Raw genomic sequence first — 23,482 nt, 5'->3', positions numbered from 1 at the left:
GTTTCTAGTAGAAAAGAGAGGTCGAGGCAGATGTGGTGAGCCCAAGGAATGGTAATGAGTTGACGGTAACAAGGGAGATCCTTCCTATCGTTAACCATTCACTTCATTTAATAATAAAGTTTTTCTCTTTCTCTGAAGTGTTGAAATTTTCATAGAACATACTGGTTTGGGGTTTACAGGTTTTTGTTGAAATTGTTTAGTGTAAATTAGCAATGAATATCCTGATTCCTTCAAGGCACTAGGTGTTTGTTTTTATATTTCCCAGCTCGAGAATTATGGCATGCCGTTTAGCAGAACTGAAGATGGGAGGATCTACCAGCGTGCTTTTGGCGGACAGAGCCTCAAGTTTGGGAAGGGCGGGCAGGCCCATCGGTGTTGCTGTGTGGCTGACCGCACTGGCCACTCGCTGCTACACACGTTGTATGGAAGGGTGAGGCCACCCTGGGTGCGTGGGGTGACAGAACATGGTCTGGTTAGGCCAGGCATGTGGTGATGAGCTAGAAACAGGACACCCTGGGAATGGGTCAGAAGGTCAGCATTATCAGCCCTGGGGTTGCTTGGTAAACAGCAGACGAACTTGGCATGATGTACATAGTAATTGTTAATTTGAAAGTGTCTAGTTTAGAAAATTAAATTCATATGCCATACTGAAAGTATAAGAACAGAACAAGTATTTTATCACTCAGGACCTCTGAGTTCCTGAACTGATTGATTTAATACTTAAATGTTCAAACTGAGCTAGGTTTGGGGGACTGTAGTTACTGGATAATCAGGGCCTACTTTGGCATAGCCAAATAATATTCTGAATAACTCTGATTCATAATAATCAGTATTCTGAATTCTTGCTCTCAAATGGGGACAGATTATTGATTTGCAAATGTTAGGACACTGGTGGCGGCTTTGGCTGAGTGCATTGACGTGTGACAGGGTTTGCCCGTCTGGTAGTATTGTGTGTTGGGGAGCTGGCAGTTTTGTGAGAGCCGTTCACAGTTCACCCACCAGCTACAGCATCTTCTCTGGCATGTGACATGTGTGTGTCCTTCTTACGGTCTGATCATACAGCTAAGAGCAGGGTACCTTTTGTGTTGTTCTACAACAGTATCAGCACTATGGTTGATGCGAGCTAAAGCCTGTGGCTTCTTTTGCAACCCAGGGTTTGCCCTGTCCATTTGTTACACACCACATCAGGGCTTTAACTTGTTCATATGAGCAGTATTGCTGAAATGTTAGTTTAACACCCTAAATGCAATTGAAACTGTGGGGTCCTTTTTTTTTTCTTTCGTGTTTTTTAGTCTCTGCGATATGATACCAGCTATTTTGTAGAGTATTTTGCCTTGGATCTTCTGATGGAAAATGGGGAATGTCGTGGTGTTATTGCACTATGCATAGAAGACGGGTCCATCCATCGCATCAGAGCAAAGAACACTGTTGTAGCTACTGGGTAGGAGTCTAACTTGTATTTAGTTTTTCTGTAGGAAAGTTGGGTCTCAGAGTTTCTTAAAAAAAAAAAATGGAAGCACTGTGGAATTCATAGTCATGGGCAGTGACCTAACTCAGGGGTGTAATAAGCTTTGCCAGTCTCAGTTTCATGTTTTTAAAGGGGACAGTCCTAGTACCTGCCTCAGGTGGGTGAGGGAGTGTCTGTCTTCAGTTTGTACCTGGGAGGACCCTTGAGGAAATAGGTCTGGAGAGTCACGTGACATTTCCTGGCCTAACCTCTCTTTTGCTTTAGTGGATATTGCGTTCATACTGATTTCTGGGGTAGTTAAGTACTGTTTGTTCACATGATGAAAATAACTAAATTACATTTCTCCCATTGTCAGTCTGTTACTGTAACCCTTTATAAGAGTGAGTCCGCAAACAGTAAAAATTTTACCATTAAAGTAGCAAGTGCTTCTCAAGGAAGTCGTTCAGACAGCATGAAAGTGCAGTGAAGTACAAACGAGAGTGTCTCTGTCTCTCAGGCTCCCGCCCCGGTTGCCCAGGGTGGTGCATCCAGACAGGACCTGCCCCGGTGCTGCTGGGCTGCTTTGTCCACTCTGGTGCTGTTAGAGAGGCGGTCCTGATGGGACACCGTATGTCACTGCTTTCTCTCTGCTGGCCCGTCTGTTTTCCAGAGGCTACGGGCGTACCTACTTCAGCTGCACATCTGCCCACACCAGCACCGGTGACGGCACTGCCATGGTCACCAGGGCAGGCCTCCCCTGCCAGGACTTGGAGTTTGTTCAGTTTCACCCCACAGGTAGGACGGGATCGCTTTCATGGGGTCAGGGCTCTCATTCCTTTCAATGCCCCTCTGTAGCTCCACACACAAAGACATTTTCAGAGCCCAGCTTGTCATTTGCTCAAGGAAGGTTTTTCCGTTTCTCCCAAGGCAGTTTAGGCCACCACCTAGCTTTGGCGATACCTGCTCCAGGAGCTTTATGGAAAGACTGTTCAGTGTCTCTCTCCCCAACTCAGTTGTCAGCTCCTGGAGGGTGGGGACAGATGCTGCTGTTCACAGTGCCCAGCACATAGTAGGACCTCATCAGTGTCTCCTGAGAGCTGTTGACCAGAGTTGTGGCATGGGCAGATTCCAGTGTTGCAGGGAAAACATCAGGCTGTCCAGTACAGTGTAGAGTTGGACGAGCTGTGGCAGACACAGCCCCCCGAGATGTTGATGACTTTGGTGCCAGTCATGGGCACATTGAGCTCGTCTTGGGTCCTCAGTTAAGTGTGCAAATTGGGGTTCAGATGGAAGGACTAGGCTGCAGGTGCAGGTTTAAGAGAGGTCGTTATCAGAAATGAATCAGAGAGAGAGAACTGCCTCTTAGGAAAGGTGAGTCTCATTCTGGAATTTCTTTCGGGTTTCATTTCTCACCTGTCAACTGAGGGGACACATACTTTGTGGCAGTAGCCTGCCACCATGCTAAAGAACCAGATCTGGTTTTTCTCTTTGCTCTTTCAGTATATTTTTTCTGATCCTTGGCAGGGATAAAAAATAAAAAAATGTTTTAGGTAGTTTTTTTAATTACTGGTTTTGTGGGGTTTTGTTTTGTTTTAAAGTTTGTTTGTTTTGAGAGAGAACATGTGAATGGGGGAGGGACAGAAAGACAAGAAGAGAGGATCGCAAGTATGCTCCATGCTGTCAGCATGGAGCCTGACTTGGGGCTCCATCACCTAGGTGTCCCAGGACATTCTTGTTTGTCCTTCCTTCCTCCCGCCCTCCCTCCCTTCCTTCCTTCCTTTTTGAGAGAAAGAGACAGCGTGAGCAGGGGAGGGGAAGAGAGAGAAGGAGACACAGAATCTGAAGCAGGCTCCAGGCTCCAAGCTGTCAGCACAGAGCCTGACATGGGGTTTGAACTAGCCAACTGTGAGATCATGACCTGAGCCAAAGTGGGATGTTTACCTGACACTGAGCCACCCAGATGCCCCTGCATTCTTGTTCTTAAAGCAAGATAACTCTTCTGATGTGGTAATGACACTGTTAACTTTCAGATTGCATTGACATAGGTGTTCTCCCTCTTAAAGTTCAAGTGCTTGGCATTCCTTGTTGAAGGGACAGTGAGATCAAGGGCACAGACATGCCTTGTTGCCAGGTGTGCGTTTGGCTTTGCCTTCCCAGCTACAGAACATTGATAAGTTCCTAAGCTATCGTTGTTCATCTCTGAAAATAGGGATATTTCCTGTGGTTGTTATAAAACTTAGAGTTGTGTACAGCAAGTGCAGTACAAGTATGAATGGTGGTAATTATTGCTGTTTTTACCAGGTTTTAGGTATGAACTTTCCAAACTGCTTTTTCTTACCTAGTCACAGTTTCATGCTACAAGAGGACGTTATATAATTGAAACAAAACCAGAGGTATTTAATGTATGGTTGGTTGTGCAGAAAGCTGAAAAGCTATTACAATCAGAATATTCAGCCAAGCTGCATTGTCACCACAGCAGCTGACCTTTCTCCTCACTGCTGCTTTGTTGGTGTTTTTTGTTGTCAAAACTTCCTATTATTCCTTAACCTTTTCTTTTTCTTACTCTCTTGTGAGCATCATCCCCTTTGCATACCCTTTCCTTTCTATCCCCCGAATTATTGACCTAGCAATTGTTAGGTTATAGTCATCTAACTAATCTGGTCCTTTGCAGGTATATATGGTGCTGGTTGTCTCATTACGGAAGGGTGCCGTGGAGAGGGAGGCATTCTCATTAACAGTCAAGGTGAAAGGTTTATGGAACGATATGCCCCGGTTGCAAAGGACCTGGCGTCCAGAGACGTCGTGTCTCGGTCCATGACTCTGGAGATCCGTGAAGGAAGGTCTGTGTCATTCTGTCCACAGGTGTCTGAGCGCACACGCACACATGCACACTCTCCTTTCTGTTTGGTGGCTGCTATTGTTCATGTCTACATATGCACATGTAGCACCATGAACTTTAGCACCCCACCTACCCCACCAACTCTGCGTAGGTTACCTCTCCTCCCCTCTGACGGTTGTTTGTCAATTTACGATATCCTTCTAAAGACCTACATTTGGGAAGTTCAGCTGGTTTAACATCAATCTCTCTCAAATCTGTGGAACATCAATTGTGTGTGTGAGTGTTGTGATAGAGACAGACATTCTATATGGGGGAGGGAGACACACATGCCCACAACCTAATATTAGCATATGGGCCTTTGATGCTGTTTGGGGACCCACACGTTTTGGGACCTTCCGTGTGTGGGCCCTTGTTCACTGAAGCAGTGTTAGGCTCTTCATTGTTAGGGCTGCCTTATTGTGGAGATCCTTCTCAAGTCTTTGAAGTTATAGCCTCTAGAGATTTTATATTTGGAGTATTTGCATTAAAAGGACTTTCTAATGCATTTACCAAGGAAAACAGCCAATTGTGACTTCCCAAGACTGGAGTATGAGCTCGGTGAGGGCTGGATGTCTGTCCACGTTCTGGCTGTCCCTAGCGTGTGCAGTCTACCCTGGCAGAGTAGGCGCTCAGAGAAGGTGTGAAGAATGGATGACCACAAGTGAAGGGAAATTTTGTACAGCATAAACTAATGTGAAACTTGTAGTCTCACATTTTCTATAATTACCATTCTTTGCCTCACGCTGTAATGTCCTTTTCTACCAGAGGCTGTGGCCCTGAGAAAGATCATGTCTACCTGCAGTTGCACCACCTGCCTCCAGAGCAGCTGGCCATACGGCTGCCTGGCATTTCAGAGACAGCCATGATCTTTGCAGGCGTGGATGTCACCAAGGAGCCCATCCCTGTCCTTCCTACCGTGCATTATAACATGGGCGGCATTCCCACCAATTACAAGGGGCAGGTGAGCAAACCAAGACCCTTCAACCGTGGGAAAGAGGGCAGGAATGCTACGATTGTCCCTTGTGAGCTCAGTTAGAGAAGACCGACGTTGTCCTCAGAAAGCACTGTATTGTACAGGCTGCACTTCCTTGAGTAGCTGCTGCCAGAGGGCAGGGGGGCTGGGCCACCTTCCAGTTTTCACTTTCACCCCATTAGTGATGAGTAGCTGCTGATAACTTATTGATCTCCCTGTAGTAGACAGTCATAGATGCAATATCATTGCTTTTCCTAGTTTATAATTTACTATATGATCTCTTGTCACTTTTATAGCGACCTTATAAATTGTATTCTCTTTACAAAAAGTACTTTTGAGGGGTTTGCAATTAATTCATCCAGAGCTTTTTGGTTCTTGACTTTTTTGGCCTGCCCTTAGGCAAGGTGACTGGGGATTATGTTCATAGATGAGTAATAGGCTGGAAGGGTCTGAGTTACAACTCAAGTCTGCCATATTCCCTTCCCTTCATCTGAATCCAGAGTCGGAGTGAGGGAGTAGGAGGTCAGTTTGAGGTGATGAATGAGGTTTCTCATGAGCAGTAGGTGTGGGTTTGAAATCACAGGTGCTGACATGTGGGATCCTTTGACCTCTCTTGGCCTGGGGTGACTGAGTGTCTGGGTGCAGAGGGTGGAGACCGGGCTGACACAGTCAGAGGGTTCCCTGTAGGTGAGACCAGATCCGGTCTTCACCTGTACTCTTTCCTCTGCCCCTGCAGGCACATGGCCCACTGCTGGGAAGCTGGCTTGTGCACACTGTGCTCCTAAGTGTTCAGTCTTCCTTCCACAGGTTCTGAGGCATGTGAATGGCCAGGATCAAATCGTGCCTGGCCTGTATGCCTGTGGGGAGGCTGCCTGCGCCTCCGTGCACGGTGCCAACCGTCTTGGGGCAAACTCACTCTTGGATCTGGTTGTCTTTGGCCGGGCATGTGCCCTGAGTATTGCAGAGTCCTGCAGACCCGGTATGTGTTTTCTCCAAGTAGCCAGGCTGTATCAGGAGGCAAGAGGTTGCCATGTCTTGATTCGTAATTGGAAATTTGCTTAGTGATTGTGGAGAGGTAGTCTGTTTTTACTTCCTATACATGAGGAAACAGAGCAATTCAGAGATTTATATGTTAGTACGCTTGAGGCTAGACACGGGATGGGTGAGGGTCTTAACAATTAAGAAGGTAACCTGGTTTGGATCAGATTCTATTCTGTAGTCATTATGTCTTGCTTAGAAAAGTCATTGTTAGAGATGAGCACTGGGTGTTATATGGAAACCAACTTGACAATAAGCTATTTAAAAAAATAAAATTAAAAAAAAAAGAAAAGTCATTGTTAGGGAGTTATTTTAAAGGGAGGGTTATGACTTAATTGCTTGCTCAATATAAACTACTTGCAATGAAATACTTTAAACAGGAATGACAATAGAGAAGTTTTCAGTACATATGGAAAAGTAATTTAGGTTGTTCTGAAAACAAAATATAAATAACATATTAAAGCAGAAAGGGAAGACATAATGCACATAAAACAAAGGATTGGGTCACATCTCTACCTGCATTGATACAGTGAATTCAAGTCAGTGATTGTGTTCTTCTGTTAACTTAAATTAATTCACTGATGGAAAAAATGCCATGTGCTAGAAGGGTGAGTCCCACTGTGAACCAGACACTTATTGTCGCTTTGACCTTCAAAGGGTCTCCTTGTGGATTATATTGGCCCATTTGCTCAGAACATCATATGAGGGGAAGACACGGTTTCCAAGGGAAGGGTGGTGTGATCCTCAGGCCCCTGCTCTTCCCATTACACTTCATTGGTGGTAACTATTTAGTATTAGTTTGCTATTTTTATTGCACAAAAGATTTCTGTATAGATTTTAATTTGGTGAAAAGTCTTACAACCCCACTAGTTAAACACAGCCCTTAGTATACCATGCCGTGTTCCTCTTTACATCTGCAGTTGGCAGGTATGTGTAAAGAGAGGGACAGGTGCATTTTCAGACACCCTCTCCCTTGCTCTGACTAAAAGTCCAGGCTGAAGGGCAGAGGTGGGGCCCTCTCGAAGTGTTTGCTGGAGAGGCAGGAGTCAAACCCACCTAGTCTGACTACCAAATCTAATGCTCATTTCACTATAGCAGTGAAGCCTGAAATCACATCTTAGAACAAAGCAGAAAATTCGAGGTTCCCTTTCTTTGTGCCCCCAAAATAAAGATATTCTTATAAAACTTCCTATGTTTCCTGTGTTTCATACCTTCTGCCCCTATTACCTATTAAAATATATTTCAAAACATGTTATGCAAAAAAAAAAAAAAAAAAGAACCTTTAAAAAGCTTCAAAACGTTTATCATTTTAGAAAAGCAAGACAGCAAATCTTGAGGTTCAGGTTAACAGATATAAGGGTCCCAATCAGCAAGAGAGTTTTAAACGTGCCTGGCCAGGCCCACCCTCATCTTTGAGTGAGGACCACGTGGTGGTGGAGGTGGATGGTATTAGCAGAATTGTTGGAAATTGCTCACTGTGTGAAGGTGCCAGTTTTCCCTTCTATAGAATAATACTGCAAGCCTTTTTTACATAAATCTTATTTTTAAGCTTAAGAATAGTTTCTGTTTTGTTCAGAAATTTCTTACTGGATACTTCCTCCTTGTCAGAAATGTTGTCTTTATGTTTACGGCCTCAAGTCAATATGTGGTTCTTCAGTTAAAGGGTGGCTTGGGTGGAACATTAGCTCAGGTTATGGGTACATTTTCCAAAAGCCATTAAATTCTAGCTTTTTGTATGTATGTTTTTTAAGGAGATAAAGTTCCCCCAATTAAACCAAATGCTGGAGAAGAGTCTGTCATGAATCTTGACAAATTGAGATTTGCTGATGGAAGCATAAGAACATCAGAACTACGACTCAACATGCAGAAGGTAAGCACCTGCATGCACTGTGGGGTGTCAGCTGTGTGCCAGGCTCGGGCTGAATAGCAGAAGGACACATTGCACACAGAAGGCCGGAGGTAGAGCCTAGGGCAGAAACTGCAACTTTCATGTCCCACTGTGCTTGCGTCTGGCTTCCCTCAGACCCTCTCTTCTCTCATGTGTATGTCATAGCCTGAAGGGGGAGGGGCAGTGGAAGGTCCAAGAAAGTCCCAGCTGGGAGCGTCCTTGTACCAGGCTTCCTGAAGGCCCAGCTCATCTCATTGCCAAGAAATTAATCCCACCATCACACCCAGTTTCTAGCAACTCTGGGAAATGTCTTTAACGGGGTCTGTTGAATCCATTAAATAAGATCAGGAAGAGTGTGGGTGTTGGCAGGAAATGGTAATCTGTATACTAGTTGTTGTCAGAATATTTACCTTCTAGATCAGCATGTCTGCTGGGATATTCTCTGAGGATGAGAACATGTATCTTTGACCACATGTGACTGTGCAGCATGTGAAATGTGGCTAATGTGACCAAAGAACTGAATTTTATTCAGTTTCAATTTAATATAAATCACTATATGTGGTTACTGCATTGGGTAACACAGGTTTAGATCAATAAAAGTAGTGTAAAACAGCTAGGGGTCCATCAGAGTCTTCGACTACAGAGATCCTTGGTCCATAAGTAAGATCTCTGTCCACTTGAAATTTGTAAGAATTTGTCTGTGGAGGCATTTTCCAAAAAGAAGTCACCCTTTGCTTTAGTCACATTATGATAAGGAGTCCAGTAGCACAAATGCTCACTTTTATGGGAGTGTGCAGTTCTGTGTTCAGGTGAGACTGGGCTTTATGGAGGCTTCTTGGAAAGGTAAGGCAAATAGCTTGGGTGGAGGACAAAGTCATGTTTAATGAAACCAGTCAGGTGATCTTTGCAGGACTTTTGTGGAGTATTCATATCAGGAATTGGAGGCCAGCTATGATAGATGTAATCATTTACTGGATAGTAGGAACTTCTTTTTGGATATGGAAATGGTGAATCCATGACAGAGTTTGAAACAGGAAGCCTTAGAGGCATTCCCACCAAATAAGGCATGTACAGATCTTTGACTTACAATGGGGTTGTGTCCCCCAAAAATGCATTTAACACCCTTAACTAACTGAACATTTGCCCATCCGTCCTTAAATCTGACATGAAGCCTATTTTATACCAGAGTGTTGTCTGTCTCATGTAATTTATTCAGTACTGTACTGAAAGTGAAAACAGAGTGGTTGTATGAGTGCAGATGGTTGTTGAGCCTCAGGGTCATGAGCTGAGGCTCAGCGGGAGCCCCACTGAGAGTGGGATTCACGAGTGTGCCCTATTACACACTGTGAGCCTTGGGGAAGGTGACAGTTGGTTTTTCTGAATGCAGATCACTCTTGTTCCATTGTAAAGTTGAAAAATCATCGCTCAAACCCTCATGGGTTAGGGACCATCTGCATTCGTACCTGCTGTGTGCCAGGCAGTGTTCTAGATGCCTGACTCATCCGCACAAAACAAAAAATCCTGTCCTTGGGGCATGCACATTTGAGTTGAGGGACAGAGTAATTATTTTGCTGGTTCCAGTATATACAGTAAAAGAAAAGAAATGAGGAGTACATTGAAAAGGAATAGACAAAATTATTGCTTACTGATACAATTAAAATTCGAAGCTGGTAAGTGGAAAACTAATAAAAACAAGAATGAAGTAAAGCATCTGGATAAAAGATTCATATACAAAAGTGAGTAGCTCTCCAGTATACCTGCAGTAATCCATTTGAAAATAATCTTCACAGTGCAGCCAAAAAGTTTAAAATACCTTGAATAAACCTAGCCCGAAAGAGTATGACAACATGAGCGCTGAGGAACATAAAAGAATGTTTTAACTACTATTTACTAGGTTCTGAGATCGCTTTTTCCATTTTCTTTTCTTGAAAAGCCAAGACATTTGATGGTGTGCTTTACAGTTTTTAAATTATGTATCATTTTAAAGACATAGATGAGATGTCTTTTAAATAGAACTAAAACAACAAGCTGTGTTGGTCTGTGGGAGAGAAGGAGACCTCTAGGTCAGTGGCGTGGAGTCCAGAAGTAAGCCCAGGCACAAGCTGTGATTAAGCGTGGGATGAAGGGGTTTTTCAAGAGTGATGAAAGCCCATTCAGTAAATGATAGGAAACAAAGGTAGATCCTAAAGTAAATTTCAGTTTTATTTCTTAGCATGAACAAGAAAACCATACAGGAATTTGACACACGAGAAGATTTTGCAATATGAAATCAGAAGTTCAGCAGGGAGGGCTCCCAGGCTTCTCACTTCTCCCTCTACTTTATGACCATCCACCCCACGCTTGCTTCAGATCACCTCGTAATTAGCACTTCTTCGTCTGTGTCAGCAAGGGGCCACCTGCTGCTCCTAGGACATTTACCACCGGAACTCGGGGGTGGGGCAACACCGTAGGAGCTGCTGTCTCCTCGGGAATTCGAAGGTGGAACCCTTAACACCTTTCTGCCACCATTCAGTACGTCATGTCTCTGAAGTATGTCTGCTTGGAATCACAGATCTTGGCCAAATTCCACAAACTGCCTTCCCTAAATGCACAGTGTTCCACTTTAAATAACCTATGTGGATTTAAGACATGTACTTAATGGGAACATAGAAGCATGTTTTAAAAACATTAATCAGGGAACAGTTGGTTGAGTGACTGACTTTGGTTCAGGTCGTGATCTCACTGCTTATGGGTTCAAGCCCCACGTCAGGCTCTGTGCTGATAGCTTAGAGCCTGGAGCCTGCTTCAGATTCTTTGTCCGCCTCTTTTTCTGCCCCTCCCCCACTCACACTCTGTCTCTCTCTCACAGATAAATAAACATAAAAAAAAAAGCATTGGGGCACCTAGCTGGCTCAGTTGATTGAGCATTTAACTTCGGCTCAGGTCATGGTCTTGCATTTTGTGGGTTCAAGCCCCACATCGGGCTCTGCTGACAGCTCAGAGCCTGGAGCCTGCTTCAGATCCTGTGTCTTCCTCTCTCTGTGCCCCTCCCCTGCTCACTGTCTCAGAAATGAATAAACATTTTTTAAAATTTTTAAAAAATAAATTAATAAAAAGCATTAATCAAAAATTCATTTAGCATCTACATCTATTTATGCTAAAACTTTCAACAAGGTAGATGTAGAAGGAATGCACCTCAATGTAATCAAGGCCATATATGATAAGCCCACAGCTAATGTCACATTCAGTGGTGAAGAGCTAAAAAAGCTTTTTATCTTATCATAGGAGCAAGACAAGAATGTTCACCCTTCCCACTTCATTCAACACAGTCCTAGCTGGAAGTCCTAGCTAGAGCAGTTAGGCAGAAAAATAAGAGGCATCCAAATTGGAAAGAAGGAAGTATAAGTGACTATTTACAGATGTATTAGATTATATCTGACACAGACTCCACCCAAAAACTTAGAACTAGTAAGCGAATTCAGTAAAGTTGAAATACACAAAATCAATACATAAAAACCTGTTGTTTCTGTATACAAAAAATAAACCCTCTGAAAGAGAAATTAAGAAAATAATCCCATTTATAATTGTATCAAAAAGAATAAAATACCTAGGAATAAATTTAACCAAGGAGAAGAAAAATCAATACACTGAAACTATAAAACATTAATGAGTAAGGTTGAAGACACAAATATGTGGAAAGATATTCCTTGTTCATGGATTGGAAGAACTGATACTGTTAAAATTTCTATTATTACCCAAAGTGGCTTACCCAATGCAATCTTTGTTAAAGTACCATTGACATTTTTCACAGAAATAGAACAAACAATTCTAAAGTTTGTGTGGAACCACAGAATACCCTGAATAACCAAAGCAATCCTGTGAGAAGAACAAAGCTGGAGGCATCTCTCTCCATGATTTCAAACTGTATTACAAAGAGATGATAATCAAAACACTGAAGTATCAGCATAAAAACAGACATGTAGATCAATGGCATAGAATCAAGCTCATAAATAAATCCCTGTATATATGGCTAATTACAACAAAAGAACCAAGAATATACAATGGGAAAAGAATAGTCTCCATGGTGCTGGGAAAACTGAACAGCCACATGCAAAGGAGTGAATCTAGGTCACTGTTCTTACACTATACACAAAAATTAACTCAAGATGTATTCAAGACTTGAATATAAGACCTGAAACCATAAAACTCTAAGAAGAAAACACAGGCAGTGAGCTCCTTAATAGTGGTCTTGGCGATGAGTTTTTGGATTTGACACCATGAACAAAGGCAACAAAAGTAAAAAAACTATTGGGACTACATCAAACTAAAAAGCTTTTGCACAAAGGAAACCAACAAAAAAGGCAACCTATAGAATGGTAGAAAATATTTGCAAATTATATATCTGATAAGGGGCTAATATCCCAAAATGTGTAAAGAACTCCTACAACTCAATTGTAAAAACAGCCTAAGAAATGGACAGAGAACTTGAATGGACATTTCTCCAAAGAAGACATACAGAAGACCAACAGATAATGAAAAGATGCTCCACATCATTTATCGACAGGGAAATGCAGATCAGAACCACATGAGGTACTATCTCACACCTGTCAGAAATGTTTAGTATTTGGGCGCCTGGGTGGCTCAGTTGGTTAAGCATCTGGTTTTGGGTCAGGTCATGATCTTGCAGTTTGTGAGTTCAAGCCTTGCATCGGGGTCTGTCCTGGCAGTGTAAAACCTGCTTGGGATTCTCTCTCCCTCCCTCTCCCACTCTCTTACTCTCTTACTCTCTTTCCCTCTCCCTCTCCCCCCCTCCCTCCCTCTCTCTCTCTCTCTCTGTTCATTTCAGGATTATTTACAATACTAAGATATGAAAGTAATCTAGATGTCTATCAATGGGTGCATGGATAAGTAAGATGTAGGTATATGTTATAGTATGTATGTAAACTGGGGCATAAAAAAGAATGAGATCTTGCCATTTGTGCCAACATGGGTGGCCTCTGAGGGCATTATGCTCAGTGAAATAAGTCAGACAAAGACAAATATGTGATCTCACTTACATACGGAATCTGACAAAACAAAAAACGAGAAACTGAACTCATAAGTTCAGAGAACAGATTGGTGGTTTGCCAGAGACAGGGAGTGGATGAAATTAGTGAAATGAAACAAAAGATACCAACTTCCAGTTAAAAACAAATAAGTCCTGGGACTTATACAGCATGGCAATTATAGTTAGTAACAGTTCATTACATATTTGAAAGTGCTGAGAGAGTAGATCTTAAAGGTTCTCACAAACTTCATAACAGGGGCGTCTGGCTGGCTCAGTCAATAGAACATGTTGTGAGGGTTGTGAGTTCAAGTCCCATGTTGGATATAGAGCTTACTTAAACAAATAAAAATAAATAAAATTCAGTAATAAGGAAGTCTGAATTTCCCAGTTTTTCAATTTAATTTACATAAATAGTTTATAAAAAGTGAAATTTGAGGGGTCCCTGGCTGGCTTAGTCAGAGTGTGTAACTCCTGATCTTGGGCTTGTGAGTTGGAGCCCTATGTTGGGAGTATAGATTACTTAAAATCTTTTTTTAATGGGGTGCCTGGGTGGCTTAGTCGGTTGAGCGTCTGACTTTCGCTTAGGTCCGACTTTCACTTAGGTCATGATCTCGCGGTTCATGGGTTCGAGCCCCGCATCGGGCTCTGTGCTGACTGCTAGCTCGGGGCCTGGAGCCTGTTTCAGTCTGTGACTCCCTCTCTCTCTGACCCTCCCCTGCTCACGCTGTCTCTCTCTCTCTCTCCTAGAAATAAATAAAACATTTAAAAAAAAATATTTTTTTAAAAAGTGAAACACATAAGAAAAACTCTAAAAGGTTTAATGGTTCTTGGCAGGGCTTTTTCATATGAATTGAAGATTTACAAATGATACTTTGTTACAGTCCATGCAAAATCATGCTGCAGTGTTCCGTGTGGGAAGTGTGTTACAGGAAGGTTGCGAGAAAATCAGCCAGCTCTATGGAGACCTAAAACATCTGAAGACATTTGACCGAGGTGAGCATTTCTGTGGGCCCCTGCACACAATTGGGGTGCTAGGCATTTGCAAGGGAGGCTGCCTCAGGGTCGTGTCTGTCCCACTTAGTGCTGACTTACCCTCTCCTTGCTGTTTGTGTGTCATGTGTTTGTGTGCTATGGACACTGGCAAGCCCCTAGCTATAGCCTGGAGTACCCATCTGACTGGATGCTGTTTTTCATGGTGCCTTATGTGTCCCCAGGAATGGTCTGGAACACCGACCTGGTGGAGACCCTAGAGCTGCAGAACCTGATGCTCTGTGCACTTCAGACCATTTATGGAGCAGAGGCTCGGAAGGAGTCACGTGGTGCTCACGCCAGGGAAGATTACAAGGTGTGCCTTCACAACATACTTCGTGTGCACCTCATGCCTTCTCTCACCTGGCATTGCTCAGTCCCTAGCCCTGGACTTTCTCTGCATTTCACTCAGTTTTCCCAAAAGTAAATTGAAACAGATGTGCTTTTTTATTCTCCCTGATAACTTTTATGCTTTATACCATTGTGACCTTTTTCTTGCTCTGGATCTGTATCTGCTGCTGCCAATAGCAGCCTCTCAGCAAGACACACCTGAACTTTACTTGGTCAAAGGTTACCCTGCAGTCTGAGTGTTATTGCCAGAAAATGCTAACTCACCAAATTAAAATGATGCGTAAATCATCATTTGAGACTTGATCTCATCTTGGATCACTTCTTAAAAAATTTTTAATGTTTATTTTATTTTTATGTTTATTTTTGAGAGAGAGAGTGCAAGTGGGGAGGGACAGAGAGAGGGAGACACAGAATCGGAAGCAGGCTCCAAGCCGTCAGCACAGAACCTGACTTGGGGCTCGAATTCATGAACCGAGATTGTTACCTGAGATGATGTCAAATGCTCAACTGACTTAGTCAGCCCCATTGGGTCACTATTTTTTTTAAATGACCTGATTTCTATGCAGAGTACAGTTGTCAGATTCTTCCAGAACAGAGTACTCAGCATATGACAGCAAAACATGAAGGAAATGGGCACTTGGGAACAAACACGATTTCAGGATGGAACATCAGCAGGACCTGAGCCACTTTCCAGACAGATGGACTTTGATCTGGGATGGTGGTAGTGTTGCTGGTAACAGGCTCACCAGTCAACTGTGAAATTTTGTTAATTTACCTTCCACTGACTGGAGCTGGATTAGATTAGATTAGTATTAATTAAGCATGTTTGTCACATGTACTGAGGACTAGAAGCTTCTTCAGGCTGTTGGTTGGTAGTTTGTGTGGCTGAGATGAATGAGTTTTCATTCAGTCTTAGCAGACAAGCAGGTGGAAGCTGTTTCCCCTAGGAGAGCTCACCTAGAGGTGTGTGTTCAGAAATAAGGACAGGCGGGGTGTCTAGGGGCACAGTCAGTTAAGCGTCCGACTCTTGATTTCATCTCAGGTCATGATCTCACCATTTGTGAGGTTGAGCCTTGTGTCAGGATTGTCTGTCTCCTCTCTCTCTCTCTGTTCCTCTCCACTACTTGCGCTCCTCTTTCTCTTTCAAAACAAACTTAAACAAAAGGAGAGAGAGAGAGAGAGAGATGCTAGCCCCACTTGCTTGCCTTTCCCCATCACCACACTCACCTCACTCAGCAGAAATAGAAGTGTTTTTATTTTATTTTATTAATTAATTAATTTTATTTTTAATCTCTACACCCAATGTGGGGCTCACACTCACAACCCTGAGATCAAAAGTTGTGTGCTCCATTGACTGAGCCCCGGTTTTTATTTTAAGGAGGCCTCTTGTAGGTCTTATCCATTACCATTTGCCAGGATATCCCTTAATAGTATTCAGCTTCTCTTTGAGAGTTTTTGAACAAAATTTTAATTGCTAAAATTGAAGGATTTAAATAAAAGCTGAAAGAAGAAGATGAAAGTTCCCAGAGTACAGAACAGAAAGACAAAGTGTTTGATAAAGTTTTAAGTGCATGAAAGATCAGTCTAATTTCCACACCCAACCACCCACTGGCTGTAGAAATGGAGCTCTGGGCTCACGGTGCTGCTGCAAACCCATTGCTAGCTCTGTGGCTTTGGTAGATTCTGCTCTTGTTGGGACCTGTGCCGTGGAGGCCCTGGAATGAGGGACGGCCTGTCTGGGAGCCCCAGGGTAGACAGGCCCTCTGGAGGACTGACTGCTGGCAGATGATCACATGTCTTATCTCTCCATCCCACCTGCATTTGGGACTCAGTTGCACTGTGTTTCATATATTGTGTGTTGTTTTAGGTCACATCTACACAAAAAATTTTTTTTTCATTAGGAATTGTAGAGGGGAAGGGACTTGGGTTGAAAAATGGATTAGGAATGTCCCAGCTCAGAACAAGTTCTGTTTCGGTCAGTGGATACCTCCTTGTTGTGTGGGATCTAGGGGGATTCATAGCAGACTAGTCTCTCATGAATCATTTTAATAAGTTTGCCGTATTTTCTGGTTATATCGCCATTAGAGTAATAAGAAACTTGAAGTGTGATTGTTAATGGTATTTTCTGAAATAAACTTACTTTCTCTGGCCTCAGGAGCGGATTGACGAGTATGATTACTCCAAGCCCATCCAGGGGCAGCAGAAGAAGCCGTTTGAGGAGCACTGGAGGAAGCACACCCTTTCTTATGTTGATGTCAAGACTGGGAAGGTATGTGGAGAGCATGTTCCACTCACATATGCACTGTCAAATACGCTGTCCCACATGTTCTAGAGTTCAGCATATGATGGACTGGGAGAAGCATCATGGATTTAACTTGACCACTGACAGATTTGAGACACCACTGAAAAAGACATTGTCAGTCAGCTTTTGTCTGGAAGCAGAATCCAGCGTGGGCAGTGGTTCAGAAAGGCTGGTCTTCCGCAGCTTTAGCATTGGGCAGGGAGTGAGCACCCAAGCCTGGATAGCAGGGAATGAGGATTCTGGAGCCCACTGAGAGCAATATCAGTGGGCTGGGAAAACACTCCTTTCTTCCCATTGACTGGACCACCTCAAAGCAGCCTCAGAGAACCCAGGGTATGCTGTGCAGCCCTTAGCATTGGCCTGGGCACAGCAAGCAGAGGAGAGGGTGAGGTGGGCAGGGTCCTGGGAACAACCAGCTAAGAGTACGATAAAGGCTCATAGTCTTACTTCACCGAAGCATAATTCACCCATTTGGCATTTCTCCTGGGCATTAAGGATCCTGAATAAACTACAAAGTGTTTATCCTTAAGCTTTTCAGACTTGTAAGGGATAGTCTTAATCATTTGTCTCAGTCTACAGAAATTATGTTGTGCTTTGTTGTCATCACTTTATGCAGAGTGCCTAGTGTGTCCGGTATTTCAGACAGGCAGTGATTTTCATAATTTTGCATGAAGCCTATTTTCTGACAGTGTATAGAAAGTTATCAGACTGGGGCCACCTGGATGGCACAGTCAGATAAGCACCTGACTCTTGATTTCAGTTAAGGTCCTGATCTCACAGTTTGTGGGGTCAAGCCCTGCATTGGGTTCTTCGCTAACAGCACGGAGCCTGCTTGGGATTCTGTCTGTCTGTCTGTCTGTGTCTCTCTCTGACCCTCCCCCCCTCTCTCACAGCTGTGCGTGTGTGCTCTCTCTCAAAAATAAACAGTAAAAAATTTATTTAGAAAGATATCAGATTTCTCTCTCAGTACAATCCTGTTTTTAGTAATGTTTAAGAGTTTTTACAATTATATAAGAAGTGCTCATTTTAGAAAGTATAGAAAGTACAAAAACAAAATTAACATTTGTAAGTTCACCAATCACCAATACCCTTTATTATTATTATTGTGAAATATTTCCTTCAGGTTTTGCATGTATATTTATACACTTTGTGTGTGTGTGTGTGTGTGTGTGTGTATACGTATAAAAATATGAGTAGAAAAAATGTAGATACATAGTTTAAACATAATTAAAGGATGACAGTGTATACAGGGTTTCACCTACTTGTTGAGCATTTGTGTAAAGCATCAAGAATTTCATACATTGTTATCTTAATCACTGTATTTTACTACATGGATTTACCATAATTTACATAGCCAGTTCCCTATTGTATTTGTAGATCCTTTTTTGAGTTTGTTAGTGAAAAATACTTTAGTACATATTTGTGTTTTTAAGTTTCTGAAATTTGTCTGCCAATGTTTTTTGTTTTTTGTTTTTTTTGAAATTTTCTTTTTTTTTTTTTACTTTGAGAGAGAACAGAGGAGGGGCAGAGAGAACGATTCCCAAGCAGGCTCTGTGCTGTCGGGGCAGAGCCCCATTCAGGGCTCAAACTGAACAAACCGAACCATGAGATCATGACCTGAGCCAAAAAACTAAGAGTTGCATACTTAACCAACTAAGCCACTGAGGTGCCCCTGCAAATCAGATTTATAGTTAATCTTTTAAAAGAGCACAAGAGAATGTTGTTTCTGTGTTTTTCTGCAAATTTTGTCTCACTATCAATTTTTCTTTTTAAGGTCTCCTTGGAGTACAGACCCGTCATTGACAGAACTTTGAATGAGGCAGACTGTGCCACAGTCCCTCCAGCGATTCGCTCCTACTGATGGGGCTGGAGGTGACTGGCTTTGTACCCATGTATATTAGCTCACGCACGCTTTTATATCATAACTGTCCTCTTGACACCCTGTACTTAAGGGAACAAGGGTTTCCTTTCGAATAGGGATCATCTACCTGGTGGCCAGAAACTTGCCAGTAATCAACAGCCAGGAAGTGTGAAGCTTCATTCTTGTGAACTAAAAAAACTGGGCATGATTCTTAAATAAACATAAATTACAAACTTATTTCTATTCCAAGTGCATTTATGAGCTTATACTGTTTGACTTGAGGCCTGTTCATTGACCTGAAATATCAAAGCCCAGAAATTTTGTTGTAGAATATAATTAAGTAAAAATGAATTTTGATGCTGACATATTCTCCTTGTTCTTAGTAAACAAATGGCCTTAATATTTGAACACGTGTCCTAAAGCATTTAAATAACCAGATACTGAAGGAAACAGATGGATTTCTTCCTTCCCCACCTGCTTTCAAGTGTTTTTTGGGGTCCCCTTCCTAGTGATTGTCTCAGGGCTAGCTTCTGTAGAATCCAGGCCACAGCAGGTAGGGTCATTGATATTAGTCTGTTTTTCAATTTTAGGGATCGTCTTTAAAAACTTACAGTTTGTAAATATGTAAAACATTAATGTTCTTTCAGAGTCCCTTATATTCAGAGCTGACCTCCTTAATTGTTCCTATATTCTCTCCCTCATAGCAACCACTTCAGTTATCTTCCTAGTGAGTATTTAAAGAGAAGAAAGCAAATCTGTATTTGCATTGTGATGTATAGACTATTGTGCTCACCTTGTCTGCATATCTGGAGATCATTCCTTATCATCAGTGAGCCATTTTCCTTCCTTCTTTTGGCAGCATGAATGTACCTTACCCTCTAGTGATGGACATTTGTGTTATTTCCAGTATTACAGATGCCACAATGAATAACTATGTGTGTGAAGCCATTTTCTTTGCCAGTTTCTTTGAGGTGGAGTCCTAGAAGCAGAATTGCTGGGTCCAAGGGTAAATGCACATGTCGTTTTGTTAGATGTTCCCAAATTCTCTTCCACAGGGGCTGTGATGGAGGAGAGTTCCTGTTTCCCACAGCTCTGCTAAGAAAGTATGATGGCAAGTAAGAATTGCTGATTCCTGGGCTGGGGGAGGAAATGTTCAAGAGGCGCCTAAAAAAGTCTCTGAGCTAGAAACTGTCAGAGGGCACTGGGGCCCGCAAACAATGGTGACTGCGTTGATTGAGACTCATTGACTATGTTAAAAAAAATAATCCGTTAATTTATAATGATAGTTTAAAAACTCAGCCAAAACTGAACAAACATAAAATTAATCACTCTTGGAAGCAAGTAGGGCACTAACTACTAACACTGAAAATGGGCAATTAAAGGAAAATAATGATTATGTTCCCTTTTATCCACACATTGCCATTCAGTGTAACCTAGTTAATTAGGAATAGTATTTTACAGAGAAGTTCCTTCAGATAAATGAGTAAGGAATGATAGAATTTAAAGACTCCCTTTTTCCAAACCCTAATGTGGTTCTGGAACTTTCATGTGAATCAGAGTCACCTGGAGGAATCATTAAATAGTTCCTGACCCCATCTCAGGACTTCTGGTTCAGTAGGTCCTGGGGTTAGACCTGAGATGTTGCATTTTTAATATGTCCAGACCACACTTTGAAAACCACCTGCATGGGATCATGTGGTACAACAAACATGAAGGAGGTGATTTTCAGGAGAAAACAGGTGGAAAGACTACTGACAGTTTAAGACCTCCATCCCAACCAGCCCATGGAACAAGGTGTAGCCAAAGGATTTTGCAGAAGTGGGAGTATAAATATAGGCACCTAAGCGTCATTTAAGTGTTAGGTCAATGAATGAAAAGCTAGGAAAGGCATGTACATGAAGCATGATAAGACGACAGAAGGGCTGATTGGTTCCAAAGAAGTCTCTTCCAAAGAAGTCTGAGGGCAGCAGTCTCTTTCTGTCTGTTACTTCTCAACCCAAAACCAACCTGCAGATGGTTGTGAACATTCTGAGACCAAGAAAACCACTGGGGAGTGGCTGGTCTGGAAATGCAAGTTTCTATGGGACAGAATATTTCATACTGGAAATGTTTTATACATTGTATATTCAGCGTTTGTAGGAGAACCCACATGTTAAAGGAATTGACAGACCAGAGATATTAAAAAAATTTTTTTGCATCAAGGTAAAAACCTAGAGTACTGCCCACAGAGATATGGAACATTTCTGATCTGGATCAAAAGAAGCAAAAAAAGACGGGGTGCCTAGATGGCTCAGTCGATTAAGTGTCCAACTTTGGGTCAGGTCATGATCTCATAGTCCATGGGTTCGAGCCCCACGTCGGGCTCTGTGCTGACAGCTGAGAGCCTGGAGCTGCTTCAGATTCTGTGTCTCCCTCTCTCTCTGCCCCTCCCCCACTTTATCTCTGTCTCTGGCTCTTAAATAAAGACATTAAAAAAAATTTAAAGAAAGAAGCAAAAAAGATACAGTACAATACTCAGATGTAAACATTGCCCATAGCATTAGCCGTAACCACATAGCTATTAAGTCCACTAAAATTATGTAAAATTTAAAATTACATTCCCCAATCACTTTGATCCATTTCAGCTAGTAGCTCCATGTGGCAAGTGGCTCCCACACTGGACAACAACAATCCCATCATTGCAGAAAGTTCTATGGGCCAACACCAATAGAGACATTTACTAGTATTTTACATTAAACAGCATATATTTGATAAATTGACCACTACTCAGAAATCTGAGTTAAATAAAAAGTGGTAGGTCATTCTCTATCAATACTGAATTCTGGAAAGAATATTGATGGAAAGGATGTGGAGGGCTGGGAACAGTCAGCTCTGTCCCCTAGAGTTCTTCACCAGAGTCCTATGAAAGTCTCTGACACAGGTCTTTAGCATGTAAATGTCATTAGTGATCCTGATGTGAAAATAAGGCATAAATAATGAATCAGAGTGGCTTCAGAGGGAAAGCTGTAAGGGTGGATAAATACAAAATGTGTGTGTGTGCTCGCACGCACACGTGATTGCACACACACAAAAACAAATGGGCACATATCTTATTGGTCATGCATTTATTTAATATCTTTTGAGGGCTTACTATATGCCGAAGACATAAGATAACAAGAGGGTAGCCTGTGAAGCGTTAGGAATCCTATCACCCAGAAAGAGCCAATGTTTAGAAAAATTCTAAGGATAATAAAAGAGGCATTTTTCAATTAGCTCAGAGATACTACACCAAAGGGAAAGGCTGGCCCAACATTAGATACATGATGTAATGTTAATGGGAGGAAGAGAGCAGTGTTGTCTTTCAGTTTACTTCTCTACTCTCCCATCCAGGAGCATCACCTCCATGGAAAGCTTAGAACAGACCTGGTTAGGAGGGAATTGAATCCCAAGATAGGCGAGGGGATAGTGGCAAGTACATCAATACTTTAAGTGACTGAGGCAGGCAGCAGAAGTAGGCAGGGGATGATCTGCCTCTTTCTGTTGGCAGAAGGTCTCCCCTATAGCTGCTCATCTTCATAAGGAGGCAACAGGACTCCAGGCAACACCCCCCATCAAAGGCAGTGGGAGGACTCGGGCTTGGTCCTGCCCTACCAGTAGGCACAGGGGCTGTGAGCCACCCGCCATGCTCTATCCAGCCTCTCAGAGCCAGGGGTTCATTAGAAATGAGGACTGAGGGGGCACCTGGGTGGCTTAGTCGGTTAAGCGTCCGACTTTCGCTTAGGTCATGATCTCGCGGTTCGTGGGTTCGAGCCCCGTGTCGGGCTCTGTGCTGACTGCCAGCTCAGAGCCTGGAGCCTGCTTCAGTCTGTGACTCCCTCTCTCTCTGACCCTCCCCTGCTCACGCTGTCTCTCTCTCTCTCTCTCTCTCTCCTAGAAATAAATAAAATATCACAAAAAAAGAAAAGAAATGAGGGCTGAGGTGGAGGGAAGGACATGCCCGGCCAGTCTCTCTGATGAAGCCTTCTAGATTCATCTGTGCATTTGTGTGTACGTTGTTGGGGGGAGAGGGAGAATTTTTAAACTTTCATTTCCTAGTCATTAATGTCTCAAGAGTCAGCCTTGCCCTGAGTGCGATGATCCAGGAAAGCAAGGATAGGCCTGGGCTAAAATCTCCTTGCTATTTGACTTTGGGCCAGCCATGGTTTTCTTACCAGTAAAACACGTACCCTGGTAGCTTGCCCTGAGGCGCTGGTGTGAGGATTACACAAAAGAACTCTGGAGACACTGGGGTAGTCTCATTCCTTGTGAGCATTCAGGAAGTGCTCCTTCCTTTGGATGGTTCATTTCGCACACCTGCAACGGAACAGAAAGCAGAACAGAGCACTTCCGGTTCCTGCAGATGGACCTGGCTGTGGCCTTCCAGGTTGGGGACTCGGCCACAGGTTGGTGGAGAATGACAGTCAGGAGAGGGAGGCCAGGGCCTGCCGCAGTCACGGAGACAGTTCTTGCTGAAGTTTCCCTGCAGACTGTGTGGCAAAATCAGTTATTAATTTTATGGAGTTAGAAAAGGAGCCAGAGATGGATTTCAGATGCCAGAGATCGAAGACCTGTGGAAAACTCCAGAAAAGATTATTCAGTAACTGATGTGAATTTGAAACTTTTTTGAATTCACTAAGTCATGGGAAGACCTCAGGTTGTTGAGTTTTGTAG

At 42.8% G+C, this 23,482-nt stretch overlaps 1 protein-coding gene across 2 annotated transcripts in view; it reads left to right on the top strand.

Annotated features, from left to right (window-relative positions):
* The window catches only part of SDHA (succinate dehydrogenase complex flavoprotein subunit A), a 30,385-nt gene extending 11,355 nt beyond the window's left edge, over window positions 1-19,030 (top strand). For both annotated transcript variants that reach the window (XM_077749417.1, XM_077749416.1), the window contains exons 5-15: window positions 266-430; window positions 1,293-1,441; window positions 2,118-2,242; window positions 4,119-4,287; window positions 5,091-5,286; window positions 6,106-6,277; window positions 8,088-8,206; window positions 14,132-14,243; window positions 14,465-14,595; window positions 16,786-16,899; window positions 18,707-19,030. In XM_077749417.1, the coding sequence (XP_077605543.1) occupies window positions 266-430; window positions 1,293-1,441; window positions 2,118-2,242; window positions 4,119-4,287; window positions 5,091-5,286; window positions 6,106-6,277; window positions 8,088-8,206; window positions 14,132-14,243; window positions 14,465-14,595; window positions 16,786-16,899; window positions 18,707-18,793 (1,539 nt within the window). In that variant the 3' untranslated portion in view covers window positions 18,794-19,030. The remainder of the gene's footprint in view (window positions 1-265; window positions 431-1,292; window positions 1,442-2,117; window positions 2,243-4,118; window positions 4,288-5,090; window positions 5,287-6,105; window positions 6,278-8,087; window positions 8,207-14,131; window positions 14,244-14,464; window positions 14,596-16,785; window positions 16,900-18,706) is intronic.
* Window positions 19,031-23,482: the final 4,452 nt, after the last annotated feature.

The sequence above is a fragment of the Crocuta crocuta genome, unplaced genomic scaffold, assembly GCF_008692635.1.
Source record: "Crocuta crocuta isolate KB4526 unplaced genomic scaffold, BGI_CrCroc_1.0 scaffold89, whole genome shotgun sequence".
Lineage (NCBI taxonomy): Eukaryota > Metazoa > Chordata > Mammalia > Carnivora > Hyaenidae > Crocuta > Crocuta crocuta.
Note: the sequence above shows the minus strand (reverse complement) of the source record. Positions and strands in the feature narration are given on the sequence as shown.